This window comes from Platichthys flesus, chromosome 6 (genome assembly GCF_949316205.1).
Source record: "Platichthys flesus chromosome 6, fPlaFle2.1, whole genome shotgun sequence".
NCBI lineage: Eukaryota > Metazoa > Chordata > Actinopteri > Pleuronectiformes > Pleuronectidae > Platichthys > Platichthys flesus.
Window position 1 is genome coordinate 27,405,967 of NC_084950.1, and position 15,622 is coordinate 27,421,588.

Sequence of the window (15,622 nt, forward strand, 5' to 3'; positions counted from 1 at the left end):
AGGGGGGGGGGGGGGGCAAACTGAAATATTGCCTAAGGCTGAATTATAGTCCCTGCGACTGCAACCGCGGAAGGCCACGCAGTTGCATCGACGGACTCGTTTTGGTTTATACTTCTCTAACATGCTGCGCGCGTTGCAACGCAATTCACCGCCAGAACATTAGGCGGAGTAACGTTCTTTTTTGAAGACAAAACACACAAAGGAGAGACGTCTTCTTCTTCGTCGACTGTTTATTTATATCGCCACTCCGGCTCCTCATAGCCTCTTTCTGGCGGACAAATCGGCCAGTCAGTGACGGGTTATACAAGTGGTCATACTTTCGGATCTCTCCTGCCAAGTGCTCATCTATTTGGTCCATATTCGTTTCTCCTAAATCATCGTGATTTCCGCGTATTGTGGGGCATGAAACCGGAAACTAGACTCCGGATGGGATGTAGTAAGCAGACCAATCGCAAGCCTTGCGGGCTGGGTGAGGCTCGCGTCGCTTTGTCGTGTAGTTAGAAAAATTGGCGGACGCACGCAAGCCGCCAGAGGGCACGAAAGGGGCGTGTCTTCAGTGTCTTGCGTGCGTGCGTGCAACCCGACTATAATTCGGCCTTAAGGCTCCAACATTGCCCTGGGCTGGCTGACCCAGAACTTTATACTTCTACCTCGTCATGTCATTTGACCCATGTATGTATGTATGTATCTCTCTCTCTCTCTCCTCTCTCTCTCTCTCTCTCTCTCTCACTCTCTCCTCTCCTCTCTCTCTCTCTCTCTCCTCTCTCTCTCTCTCTCTCTCTCTCTCTCTCTCTCTCTCTCTCTCTCTCTCTCTCTCTCTCTCTCTCTCTCTCTCTCTCTCTCTCTCTCTCTCTCTCTCTCTCTCTCTCTCTCTCCTCTCTCTCTCTCTCTCTCTCTCTCTCTCTCTCTCTCTCTCTCTGGTGGTGCGATGCCCACTGGCCACCATGGCCAGTGGGAATTTTAAATCACTGACACGTAAGCACGGGGTTAAGATTTGTGTAAGTTTCCCCTGCAGCGTGGAGAGCATCGGTCTCGCTGTGGGGGAAAAGGTCGGTCACAGCTGTGTGGTGTCAGCGGCCTGGATGAACAGCGCTGTGGTCGTGTTCCTGGACCGCGTGGAGAAGGTGAACTCTGTGGTAGACACAGGTATTACCGTGAACGGCTGTTTTGTACAGGTACTGCCTTTGTCCCAACCCGCTACCAAGGTGGTCCTGTCCAATGTCCCTCCGTTCATCACCGATGAGTTTTCTCAGTAGAGAGCTTTCCAGACACAGGAAGGTAGCGTGCCCGATACGGAAGTTGTTGTCTGGATGTAAGTCTCCGTTACTGAAACACGTAGTGTCCCACCGCAGACAGCTCTGTATGATACTTAACAACCGGAACGAGGCGCTCAACCTCTGCTTCCATGTTAAAGTAGATGATTACGACTACGTGAATTTCGCCACTTCATCTATGATGAAGTGTTTCGGGTGCAGGGAGGAGGGACACACGGTGAGAGCCTGTCCGAAACGGAGTGACCCGGCTCCGCCCGGGTCCTGATGTGGCTACGAGCGCTGGGGCAGGAGCCCCCCGCGGCTCCTCCGGTGCCGGAGCGACAGGGACCCGCTGGGGAGCCGGTCGCCGCGGGGCTGGCCGGTCCCTCCGGGGGGCCGGCCGCTGAGGGGCTGGCTGTCACATCTGGGCGCCCGGTCGCTGCGCCACGGTTTTCTCCTCCAACATCTCCGTGGAGAACCGTGGCTGTGACCGAGCCATCGCGAGGGTGAGTTTTGCTAATACACCGGGTGTTGGGGGGGATGTGTTGGTGGAGGATGTTGTGGGTGAGGTAAAGGAAAAGGAGGTGTGAGAAAAAGGGGAGGAAGAGGGTGATGTAGTTAGCAAACAGGTGGAGGAGGTGACGGGTGAAGAAAAAAGTGTTGAGCAGGAGGGAGGGGACAGTGGAAGGAGAGGAGGAGAAGCAGCTGAGGGCAGGATGGTGTGGAGTGAGCAGGTGGAGGAGGAGGAGATGGAGGAAGAAGCAATAAAGGAAAAGAAAACAGTAAAACGTAGGAGGTCAGCTAGGACAGTTTTAACTGACTCAAAGACGAGTAAAGTGCAAATGGAGAGTGTTGTGAGTGAAAGTGAGCGTGTGTCTGATAGCAGCGACTTTCCGCCTTTTAACAGCAGTCAAAAAAAGAAAACCCTTACAGTAGACAAATTTAAATCATTTTACATCAAACAAAAAATCTGCAACTGAAACTTGAGGAGCACTTCCCAGATCTCTGTCTTTTTATTTCCTCGGCCAGACTCCACGTCAGCCAGGGGGAGGAATCTGGCCTCACAGACCAGGAAGTTTTTAGACTTAAAAAACTGGTGCTCAGAGCAAAGAGACAACTGAGCAGTGATGAAAAGGACAGCAATGTGTGTATTAATTAATTTATTGTTTTCTGTTTTTGTTTCTAACATTTATAACAACATTGATGTTTTAAAGTTCGGGTTTTAAACGTGAACGGTGCAAGAGATCAAAAGAAAAGAACCTGTATTTATGAAACTATGATAATGAAAAAAATTGATGTCATGTTTTTACAAGAAACGCATAGTGATTTTAATAATGAGTCTGACTGGAGGAGGGAGTGGGGAGGGGAGGCCATTTTAAGTCACAACACTTCCCTGAGCGCAGGAGTGGGCTTCCTCTTCTCCACGGCTTTTAAACCAAATTCGCTGGAGGTCAAACATGTGATCCAGGGGAGGCTTCTTTTAGCCAAAGCTCAGTTCGACCATTTTACTGCTGATTTTATTAACATCTATGCTCCAGCAACCGGTGCAGAGAGGAAGCCGTTTATACTGAAAATAAGTGAGGTTATTAATGATTGTGCCATGGAGGATTTTTTATTCTTGGGTGGGGATTTTAACTGCACCGAAGATGCGATTTTGGACCGCAACCACGCAGAGCCTCATCCAGCCTCTCAGCACGCCTTAAAGCAGCTGGTCCGCTTTCACGGCATGGTGGACGTGTGGAGGAGGATGCATCCAGACTGCAGACAGTACACCTGGTCCCACATCAGAGAGAGTAGGATCTCCTCAGCCAGGTTAGACAGGATTTATTGTTTTAAACATCACTTTAACATTTTTAAAAGCTGCGCTATCATGCCGGCTGGTTTTAGTGATCATTCCCTGCTATTATGTCATGTTTTTGTCAGGAATGTTTTACCGAAGAGCGCCTATTGGCATTTTTATTCTGTTTTAACATTCGATACGAATTTTAAAGATGTTTTTATTTATTTCAGAGGTGTTTTTAGACAGAGGAAGGGCGAGTTTAGCAGTCTTAAGCAGTGGTGGGACCATGGTAACACACAAATACGCCTATTGTGTCAACAACACACCCTCAATGTCACAAGAGACGCCACCCGATCTATGAAAGATCTAGAGATCGACATAGTGGAACTAGAACATTTAAGTGAGTCCACCGGAAATCAAGGTTATATTGAAAGCCTCAAAGGAAAAAAAAATGGCTTTAGCCGACTTTTTAGAAAGTAAAGTACAGGGCGCGTTAGTCAGGTCTCAGTTCCTGAACATTGCTGAAACGGATGCTCCAACTAGCTACTTCTTCAGTCTGGAGAAAAAGAACAGGCAGAGGAGAGTAATCCACACTCTGCTCTCAGACACAGGGCAAGAGCTGATGGAGCCATGCCAGATAAGAGAGTGGGCTGTGAGTTTTTATCAAGCGCTGTACTCTTCTGAGGAAGAACACACTGGCAGGGAGGAGTTCTAAGAAGAACTACCTCAGATCTCAGAAGAGTCCAACTCACAGCTCGCTGCCCCCCTCCGGAAGCAGGAGCTGCTGACCGCCCTGCAAGGCATGCAGGGACGGCGGGCTCCTGGCATTGACGGACTGACACCGGAGTTTTATAAAGCTTACCGGGGCATTTCATCTCACGATCTTTTACAGGTTTTAATGAGTGTCTGGCGTCTGGTTCCATGCCAGTGTCCTGCAGGAGGGCTGTCCTCACACTGCTCCCGAAGAAGGGGAACCTGCAGGACATCAAGAACTGGCGCCCTGTGTCATTGCTCTGTGTGGATTACAAACTTCTGTCCAAAGCACTGGCCTCCAGGCTGGGGAAGGCTATGGAGCAGGTCATTCACAGGGACCAGACCTACTGCGTTCCCGGCAGGTCCATGGTGGACAATGTCCACCTTATTCAAGACCTTTTGGATGTCTCCAGTTCATTCGATGTATATATAGGCTTGATTTCCCTAGACCAAGAAAAAGCTTTTGACCGCGTTGAACACAGCTTCCTGTGTTCAACGCGGGGAAGGTTGGTTTCAGCGCTGGCTTCATAGCTAAGATCAAGGTGCTGTACAGTGACGTTGAGAGCGTGTTGAAGATCAACGGCAGTCTGAGTGCTCCATTCAGGGTGGGTAGAGGTGTCAGGCAGGGCTGTGCTCTGTCTGGGATGCTCTACGGACTCTCCCTGGAACCTCTCCTCCGCAGAATAAGAAATGGAAGAGGGAGGGCATAATGTACCTAGGAGTGTTTTTAGGAAACAACGACATACATAAGAAGAACTGGGAGAACGTCACAGAAAAAATAGAAAACAAACTGTTAAAATGGAAATGGCTGCTCCTGTTTCCTGGGAGGGTACTGGTTTTAAATAATCTTGTGGCATCCCAACTGTGGCACCACCTAATGTGTGTGGAACCCCCCCTGGTTTGCTTTCCACTTTACAAAAGAAAATGTAGGATTTTTTCTGGGGGGGTCTACACTGGGTGCCACAGAGGGGGGGTTTTTAGCCAGGGAGGAAGGGGGACAGGGCCTCGTCCACCTGGCCAGCCGGACTGCAACTTTTAGACTCCAGTTCATCCAAAAATATCCAACAGGTCCAGCAAATCTGGTGTGGAGAAATGTGGCCAGCAGCATCATTAGGCGTGCCAATAACATGGGGTTGGATGATGCTCTGTTTTTAACAGATTCTAAATTCTTAAAATTAAGTGGGTGCCTCCTTTTTATCAGGTGTTTTTAAATCATGGGCCCTTTTTAACAAAAAAGGTGCCAAAAAGCAGACTCTCTGTACTGGTTGTTGAGAGAACCACTCGTGAATGGAGCAAGACTGGACGTCAGCGGCACATCAACACCTGGCCTAATGGCGGCGCTGACCCGATCTGGAACAGTGACCTTACAGCAGCTGGTGGATGCATTGGGGCAGGCACTCAACAACACCCAGGCCCTGGGCTCCCTGCTTGGGCTGCAGTCTACCCGGATGGCCCAGAGGATCCTGGAGCTCTGGGCCCAGAGGCTCTCCATCCGTAAAAAGGACCTCCTGAGGGCCTACCAGAGGGGGGAGACCGCACCAGAGGCTGCAGACCCCTACCCAAAAATTATCCTGAGCCCAGGCCTGGGAGAAAAGACCGGCCCCCTACTAACTGAAATAAATACACACAAACTAACATTACACAAAATGGACAAAGAGACACTGTACAGGAACTGTGTAAAAAGCATCCACCAGACCGGACTGAGCCACAGACCCCCCACTGTATGGTCACAGAGGTGGGGAGAGCATGGACCCAGCCCACAGTGGAGGATTTTATACAAACCACCCCTTAAGAAAAGAACAGGCGACCTCCAGTGGAGAATTTTACACGGCGCCGTCGCTTCCAACGCTTTTATTTCTATTCTTAATCCCATCGTTTTAAGCAAGTGTCCTTTTTGCGACCTACGTGAAACAATTTATCATGTTTTTACTGAGTGCAAGAGACTGACAAGTTTCTTCGCTCTTTTAACTGCGGTTTTTAGCGATTTTAACGTCAATTTTACTGAGAAGGGTTTTATCATGGGAGCTGCCTACAACAAAACAGATAAAGATAAATGGCAGCTCCTCAACCACCTCTCAGGTGAGGCCAAGATGGCTATTTACATTATTAGAAAAAACAGGGTAGAGAACAAGAATGGGCAGGAAGCGGGGGCGGTGTGGGTGGTAAACCTCCGGACCAGTTTTTACACAATGGTATCTGCTCTTGAGTCTTTTAAAATAACTTGGTGTTTTAATGACATCCTCTGCTCCGTCACCAACAATGAGCTGTACTTTCCACACTTTTTAACAGACTGAGTTTTTTTTAACAGCAGCACTTTTTCTATTTATTGAATAATGCTGTAAACAAGTGTTAGTAAAATGAAGAATATGTAAATAAAGTGTTTGTGAAAAATCGAATCTCTCTCTGCTGACGTATCTGACTTACTTCAGTTTAAAAGTTGATTTGTTTGTCATCACAATATCAATACTGATCATCACATAAAGATCAATACTTTTATTAATTAATTCAATATTTATTCAGAGCAGCGCCTTCATCCACCGTTTGCTCGCTCCCTCTTTTCTTGTCTATCTCTCGCTCAGAGCACTCTGTTTGGTTTGGTTGACGCAGCAAACAGAGCGGATGTACGGTGGCCCTGAGAGCTCAACGAACAGCAACATGCAAGTTGACAAAACACAAGCAAAGTAAGAAACATCATAAATGTCACAACACAACACATTACAGAAACGTGCAGCAAATAGATAAAACGCGCAGCAAATGGATGGTGGTGGACTTTAGGAGGTCTCAGCATCCTCTGCTTCCAGTCTCCATCGAGGGGGTCAGTGTGGAGGTGGTCAACACCTTCAAATATTTAGGAGTCCGTATGGACAATAAACTGGACTGGTCAGCCAACGTGGATAAAATCTACAAAAAGGGTCAGAGCCGGCTCTACTTCCTGATGAGGTTGAGGTCGTTCAACATCTGCAATAAACTCCTGCGCATGTTCTACCAGTCCTTTTCTATGCTGTTGTGTGCTGGGGGGGGGGGGGGGGCAGCATAAAGAAGAGGAATGCAGGGCGACTGGATAGGCTGGTGAGGAAGGCGGGAGCCGTTGTTGGCTCTGAACTGGACTGCCTCACAACAGTTGCAGAGAGTAAGACCCTGAGTAGGCTGCGGACTATCTTGGACAATGAGCACCACCAATTGCACAGAACTCTCATCAAACAGAGGAGCTTTTTCAGTGGCAGACTCCTGTCACTGTCATGCTCATCCGACAGGCTGAGGAAGTCCTTTGTCCCCAGGGCCATTCAGCTACATAACGCCATGCATGAGTCTACCTCAGTCTGCCCTCCCCTTCTCTACTCTACTCTTCTCTACTCATCTCATTATTATATACCAACCCACTGTCCATCCCTTTACTGGCTATGCTAGCCCCATGCACAGACTTTACCACTACATATTCTTATATATTTAGATATTTATATATATATAGTTTTCTGCTGCTTTAATATATTTATACATTTTATTGTACTATCCACTCCAGCAGCACAAGAACACTTTCCTACTGGACACTGACACAATCACATCATTGCATTCCATTCCTCTATCGGTAAATGTATTCTCAGTGTGTGATTTATATATGTATGTCAGTGATGTGTTAAGTGTAAAAGGGCTCTGGAGCCGAACGCGACTCTTCAGCCCCTCTGAAGTGGCTGTACAGTGTTGTGCATATTTTTTGCGAACGCTGAACTTAACGAATCAGTTTTCATGTTATTACGTGAACGTAACGATGAACTTGAGTGAACGTAACGTTCATTTTTTAAATCATCATCGTATCAGACCATCATGAAATACCTGGAGCGGGCGAGTGTGCATGTGCGTGCGTGTGCGTGTGTTTGTACCAACTGCACCGGCCCAAGGTCCTGAACCCCGCCCACTCGTTCAGAAGAGGGGGCAAAATGTCTCTTTATATAGTAAAGGTTTCGTACCCCTGCACACTATGGACTTATAATTATGGATACTAAGTCATAATAATGAGATACTATCTCATAATAATGAGATGCTAAGTCATAATTATGAGATACTAAGTCATAATAATGTGATACTATCGCATAATAATGTGATACTATCTCATAATAATGAGATGCTAAGTCATAATTATGAGATACAATTTTTTTCTTCTTCGTCAATGATCATCCATAGAAAAGACCCTTATTCACACTGTAAGTGGACTTAGTGGAGCTGTGTACGGCTCCCTGGTGTTTGCCCAAGCCTTGGTGGTGCTGCGACCGGGCTGTATGCCTTCTCCCGGCTACGGAGCTGTCATGTCTCTGCGTCTGTAGCCAGGGATTGTTTATGTTTATTTATCGCATATCATCCTCCCGATATTAAACAAGGTTGTCTCATATCGCATGTTTTCCAACTGGTATAGAGAATAGATTAGAAAAAAAAAAAGTATGATCATTTAAAAAATACCATATTATATACCATATTATATGTATTCGACAGCCTCATCTCCATCTGCTGGATATAGCTTCACAGTGCAAACCAAACTCATAGCTCTATTCAAGAGAACTCAATCCACTGGTTGAGACTGCTGGGTCTGTAACACTCAGCCACAGTCGATTCACCATCGACTGTGGCTGAGGGGTAGAGTGGTCGTCCTCCAAACTGAAGGTCAGCAGTTCGACCCCCAGTCTGACCAATCTGCATGCCGAAGTGTCCTTGGGCAAGATGCTGAGCCCTGAATTGCCCCCCCATAGAACAGCAAAGTGCTGCGAATAGATGCACTGTATGAATGTGTGTGTGAATGGGTGAATGTAAAACTATTGTAGAGCACTTTGAGTGGTCATCAAGACTAGAAAAGCGCTATATAAATACAATACCATTACCATTACAAACCAATCAGAAGCTTTAACACGCCCCCTAACTATAGATGACTGAAGTTGAAAGTTTATTTTGTTCTGTCCAGAGGATAAATAGAAGTATAAATAAAAACATTAATGTAAAAATAAATAGATACAATTCGAAATATATAAATAAATGTATAAATAAATGTGTAAGTTAATTTTAAATAAATAAATACATAAATACAACTATAAATAAATGTATAGATATTAATCTAGGCATTTATTAGTAGACCTCTTTATAGCTGTGGTGAGACGTGGGCAAAGTAAAAATCCAACAACTTTGCCTACAGTAAACTCTCAATGTCACAAAGGACATGGCCAGATCTATGAAAGCTTTGGAGAGAAACGTAGTGGAGCTGCAGAATTTGACAGACTCCACAGGAGAAAGAGAACACATTCAGGTTTTCAAAAGGAAAAAAACAGTTTTAAACTTGTTTCTGTCTTTAGATATGAAGGTTTTTGTTAAAGTTATACAATGTCTTTGACATCAACCTGAGCATTATAGCAGGTAAGACACTGTTTTATTTATTTGTCAGATTACTGAATCAAAACAAATTAAAAGGCAGGCCCTGAACGAGGCTCGGAGGCTGGAGTGGAGAACACTGTACAAACCTCTAACTAAGAGGGTTAGGGATCTACAGTGGAGGGTTCTTCATGGAGCTGTTGCTGTCAATGCAGTTGTCTCTGTAATAAATCCAGAAGTTGCTGACACTTGTCCCTTCTGTCCCCAGAGGGAGAAAGTCTTTCACTGTTTCACAGTCTCCTCTATTTCGTTTTCTCACTCTGTTATCTACTTTATTTAATGAAGTTTTTTCATGTTAAACTTTCATTCTAGGTCAAATGTACATTAAAAAGAAAAAAGGAAGGGGCAAGTTTTCTTCTGTGTCAAGTAAAAATGGCCATTTATCTCAGCCGGAGAAGATTAACAACCTGGGTGATGGTGACGCAACATCTATTCTCAAACGAATGATAACAAGACAAAAAAAATATTTTGTTTTGTTGACCAACAATGTGGAGCTTTGAAAATGTTTCATGCATGAGATGAGCTGGTTTTTGATCATATTTTGGTTTGCATTTTCTTTTCTTTTTTGTTGTATCTGTTCTGTCCCTCAAATGTGTATTATGTTTAGTTATGCAACAGCATCCCCTTTGGTTATTTCAGGTACATAGCAATGCCATGGGTCAAGGTATGATTTGCCCAGAAGTAATTCAGTATTATGTTTACAACGGCAGTTTTGCCGAGCAGCTACGCTAAGCTAACGGGTATCGCTGTGTCTTTTAATATACAAGCCTCCGTGTGATGTTATTGAAGTAGCTCAGAGAGCCGGATTGTAATCTGTCTCTCTCTCTCACACTTTCACTCACTATGTACAGTCCCCTGAAATAATGTATATTATGATTTGGCACTATACAAATACAATTTAATTGAATTGATTTGTTGGTTCAGAGTGTGCTCAGCGCATGGGCTTCACAGAGGAATCCCTGATGAGAGGATGACCTTCTGGAAGGAATATATATGCCTATGTGCCTGTGTTTCTCATGTTGGTCTTTCCTTTATTTGTCATCGAGCTGATAATATATAGATGGATGGCTATATAATATTATAGCCATCAATGTAAAAGAAAATGTTTTGCATTTATTTATATTTCTTTGTTGTTTGTGTCTGCAGAATGAACGGGATGTGGCGAGCACCTTAAACATCCTCAATGTCTTGGATGAACTTCTGTCAGCTGGTGAGCTAATATCAGCTTTAAACCAACACCAGCTGTATTCAATGTGATGTGGGAGGAGACACCATGCAATTAAGGCTGAATCCAGTTTGCTAATGGACTCATGGAGAAATAATAACGACAACAAAATGTGCCACTCTCACTGAAACTCACAAGTAATTTAGCTCTATAACATAATTTGTTTTGTATCAACGTTATGTCTCTGTTCAGGTACAGATCGTCGTATCCACTATTTGATAAGTAAAGGTGGCAGCGAGGCCTTGCTGTCTGTGTTGGTCAACACTGGCTTCAGTTTCTGTCCCAATTACACTGTCCTGCTGCCACTGCTGCACCTGCTGGCTAAAGTTGGACACAGAGGTGAGAAATGATCAAAAGTTTTACAAAAATGATGGTGATGAGAAACTAAATTATATCTATTTAAGTCTTTAATCAAACTTCTTACACACTAGTATTACACAAGATTATTGTAGCTATACTCACTGAGCACCTAATGATCAATACCACACTAATTTAAGGTTGTTTATATACAGTATATTTGCCTTTAAACAGCCTCTTTTTTATGTCATGAATTCAACAATATGTTGGAAACATTCCTTTTATTTCTGCTTTCTGTTTACTGCATCACATTATTTCTCCAGATTTATCTGCCATATATTTGTGCTGGAAATCTGGAAATCCATAGAAAAACCTCCTCATCCCAAAGTTGTCGGTGTTGTAGATACAAAAAAGTATATTACTGGAAACAAAGACTGATTTGTCCTAATTCTAATGGTGTCATATTTCCATTGTGGATTTTGGCTTTAGATCACTGTTTTTTTAATGGGGTATTCAATCACTGGTTAGCAGTGCAATTTGAACACCTATTATAATTCTCTGTCATTGGAGGCCTTCGAACTGAGCTTTCACCTGTACCTGTTTATCTTAGGGCTTGTCCATGTAGCCTGCAGTTTCTGATCATCTCAGTATATAGACACATAGTATAAGTGCATAAGCTTGCAAAGAATACACATAGACAGAATAGAATTCAAGATTCAAGATTCAAGATTTTTTATTGTCAAATGCACAACAATAACATTAAGCAGTTGCTGGCAATATAATGCTTGAGTCATAGGCTCTCTTCTAGCAATGCTTAAGTAATTACAACCCAAAAAATAAAATTTGAAGAGAGAAATAAAATAAAACAACAATAGTGCAATTTGTGCAGTAGTGCAAATATGCAAATATGCCACGGTGCTGGTCTGGTGGATTTATTGCAGTTCAGAGGAGTTTAAAAGTCTTATGGTCTGGGGGAAGAAACTGTCTCTGAGCCTGGTGGTGCGGGCCCTGATGCTGCGGTACAGTCGGCCAGATGGCAGCAGGCAAAAATGTTTATGGCTGGGGTGAAAGGGGTCTTTAATAATCAAATAAATGTATAAAGAATTTTTTAAAACATCCGACTTGATTTAGATCTGGTGACTGCAGGGGCCACTGATGTGTAACAAAATAAAATAAATGTTGTATTCTTTGCATGATGTTCACTTATTTACATGTGATTCCTAATATTCCGTTGACCTCACGCGGGCCGGTCACAGACAGCAAAAGGGCCGGTTGCGGCCCGCGGGCCGTACAATGCCCAGGTCTGGTTTAGAGGCTGCAATAATAGTAATGTGTAAATGGGCTGTATTTATCTAGCACTTTTTTAGTCTCAAGACTTTGGCAGATTCTGAATAAAAATAGGAACTTAGTAACTATAGATGAATAACAGGGATAATTAGCTTTGTAGAGGTGTATTGACTTCATATTGAGATATACTTACTAACACAGAGGGACCATACAGAATATAAAATAAATGACTGGCATTTGATGAAGATTTTTAAAAGTCCACAATCGGAAGTAGCAATGCTCGCAAAAGGAGTGATGTTAGCAAAGGTAGCAATGCGAACGGCACCTCCTGTGTACCCTTGGGCAAGAGTTTGTGTGCAGTGCGTGCGAAGTTTGTGTGCAGTGCGAACGCAGCTCCAGATGAGGATATCAGCAGCCATTTAGGATACATTTAGTAAATTTTGTCCTTACTATGGCTTCATTTTAATAAAAATATTAATTTGTATCCATTTGTGCAGATAGTCGTATTGGTGTGAAGGCAGAGGAGACTGGAGCTGTGCTGCTGACTCTGAATCTGCTAAAACACAATGCCAAACATGTCAAGATGGCTGCTGCCTGTCTCTGGGTCATCCAAGTGTTTTCTTCATCAGGTATCAACACATGAAAAGTCACAACAGCATTAACGTTGACAATTTTGTACCTCTGCAAAGGTTTCCATTTGTGTTTGTTTATCATCAGTATATGCTAACTGCTAAACCAAACTAGATGGGAGGATGGGGCATTAGCAAGGGAAGAACTCATCCAAATCTAGTGCAGATCTGTGTATCTTTATCAATTTACAGGAAATTCAAATTGTTTAATCTTAAAGTAAATGAATGGAATTATAAATCATGTTGAGACCAATGCATTTGTACAATTTGGTGCACATTAGACTTATGAGATTAAATGACAGGCGTTGTGCATTTCTCATTATCCTACTTGTTAATATGATAAGGGAATGTTTCAAAATAACATGGCAAGTGTCTGATGCATTGGCAGCTCATCATGGAGTGAAGTACATACATAGGTATGTGCAGTGTTGATCAACTAGTTGTCAATGAAGTAGCAGTCAAGCTAAGATACAAACTTTACATATGAACCGGACATTATCCATGCCCCCATACTTATGAAAGCAATGTTCTTAGACATGGCATTACCATTTATATGCCTGGGAGTACAGTTTGGTGGAGGGGCAGGTGCAAACAATACAGTTATAAGATTACAAGGATTTGGTGAACAACTGGCAATTAACTACAAATTCCAAATTTTAGCGGCAATGACGATAATAGATAGATAGATTGATTACTTTATTCAACCCCGAAGGGAAATTAAGTCGTCATAGCAGCGGTACATTTGAATACAATACAATACAATAATATAAAATATAAAATATAAAATATTGATACCAGGAGCTGCTACGACAGGCACCCGTTAGTACGGCGCCATCTTGTTTTAATGCAGCTATAAACAAATTATAATAGACAACAGCAAGAGTTGATAAGAAATAAACAGATATCAGCTCATTAGATTATACAGAATATTCAAGAGTGAAAGTCAAAAGACCAAAAAAATTGAAATCTAGCCAAAATGAAAAACAGAAACTGTGGCAGAATAGAGAGGTATTGCAGAAGGGCACATTTCAAAGCCAAACCTTTGGCGTATTAAATGCGGCAAATTGATTTAATGTATATAGCTCCTTTTTACTTCTTAGCTCCACTCAAAGTACTTTATACTACTTTAAGTGCTTCTATGTATGACACTTCATCATTGTTACGCCCTCTGGTGGCTCGAAGTAGGAGATAACATAAATGCACCAGGTTTGGGGTAGTGAGGGTGCAGTCACACAAAATCCAGGACCCGATATAAAGCAAAGAGAGTATTTATTTACACAAAGCAACACAGGGATCAGCAAGGACTGTCTGTGGCACCAAAAAAAAAGAACATAAAGAAACCAACCCCCCCGTTACAGGTGCTTAGCACCCAAAAGTTCAGCAGGTGGTGCTCACTCTAACCTCGGGTATTAACAAGAAGTAAACCTACGTGTGTGTGATAGATGTAGACCCCGGATTGTCCCTGTGCAACTCAAATAATACAAGTAAAACTAAGTCAATGCACCAGCAAACACTTAAGCAAAACCAAGCAACACAATCAGAGCTCTGCCACAGCTCAACCCAAAAACCTCCCCTCGCTAACAAAAAACAAAGTACTATTTAAAGGGGCAGGTCCGTTCGGAGATCCGGGAAACAGGTGTGGTGATTTTATGATTGGAACCAGGTGAGATGAGAGGCCATGGTGCTTCTTCCTCTATGCCAACCTCACTGACGCGTCCTGCCCGAGAGCTCGCCCTTACGGTCCCTGCAGGCATCACCAGTCAACCAGGAGAAGGAGGAGGAGACAAAACAACAACACAAAACAGAACACAATACATGTATACATACAGGACATACAGAATACTGTACGTAACAATCATGTCGACTGGAGGAACCGAGGATTAACATTCTGATTATTAGACAAGCCGACATATCTTCAATAAAGAGGACTCAACTGTTTTGAATTGAATAAGCCTTGGTGAACTATAGGTTCACAGTTTTACTATTGGACCAGATTGCGGAACTGGGTATTTATCAAGTTATTAAGGGAACCAATGTGCACAAGACCAGAACACCATGACTTAAGCTCTCAGGATCATATAAACTATGAGCTTCTATGGTCTTTATATATGCTATTATCTTTAGGGCAGATGTATATCATTCCCAGGAAATGGACTACATTGGCATCACGTCCTTTATCCCACGCATTAATCTGCTTAACAAGATTTGTTTTTATGTTATGTATTCTTTTAGTGTGGAGCTAGGTTTTAGCATACTCTAAGTGTTCCCTCCCCCCCTACTTTCCATGGTAGAATACCTGTATTTAAACAAATTTGATGACTAACATCAGTAACTCTCATCATTCCTTTGTAAAAGAATAGTATTTAATTGTGTTGTTGTGTTATCCTAACAGTTTCTGCAGCCAACCTAATAGGAGAAAACCATGGACTGGATGTCATCTTCCACCTCATCCCTCAGTATACCACCAAAAATCTGCACATCATCAAGTATGTTTACCCAGTATATCTGCATTTTACTCTGACAACTTTAGATAAATAAGTAGTGTCAGAGGTTTTGAAATGCTTTTCTCAGAACCCAGGGGCTGACGGCAATGACTTGTTTTTTATACTTTGGTAGTATGTAGATCTAAAAATAACTTTCAGTTGGCTAGGTAAGATGTCCTTAACTGTATTATTGGAAATGTTTGCAGTATGGTGTCTTGTAAACTGTATCACAGAGGGGCTGCACCATACATATACATACTGCAGTGTTTATTTAAAGGTAATTATCCTATTTGTCCTGAAAATGTTGTCCTCCTCCTCTTTGAGCCCTGACAGGTAGTCTGTCAAAACTGAAGACATTTGACTCAAATAGCAGATTCCTCCAGTATACCCAGTTCAACTGGCCAACAAAAGCAGGAGTACCAAACACTCAACTAAGCTGGAAATACTAATATTCTCTAAATATATCTGAAACAAAACATATTATCTATATCTACTGTCATTTATAT

At 43.0% G+C, this 15,622-nt stretch overlaps 1 protein-coding gene across 2 annotated transcripts in view; it reads left to right on the forward strand.

Moving 5' to 3' along the window:
• LOC133955570 (cytosolic carboxypeptidase 4) overlaps nucleotides 1–15,622 on the forward strand; it is a 166,511-nt gene that overhangs the window by 7,624 nt on the left and 143,265 nt on the right. For both annotated transcript variants that reach the window (XM_062390471.1, XM_062390472.1), the window contains exons 2-5: nucleotides 10,342–10,405; nucleotides 10,613–10,759; nucleotides 12,502–12,633; nucleotides 15,026–15,119. In XM_062390471.1, coding sequence (XP_062246455.1) covers nucleotides 10,342–10,405; nucleotides 10,613–10,759; nucleotides 12,502–12,633; nucleotides 15,026–15,119 — 437 coding nt within the window. The remainder of the gene's footprint in view (nucleotides 1–10,341; nucleotides 10,406–10,612; nucleotides 10,760–12,501; nucleotides 12,634–15,025; nucleotides 15,120–15,622) is intronic.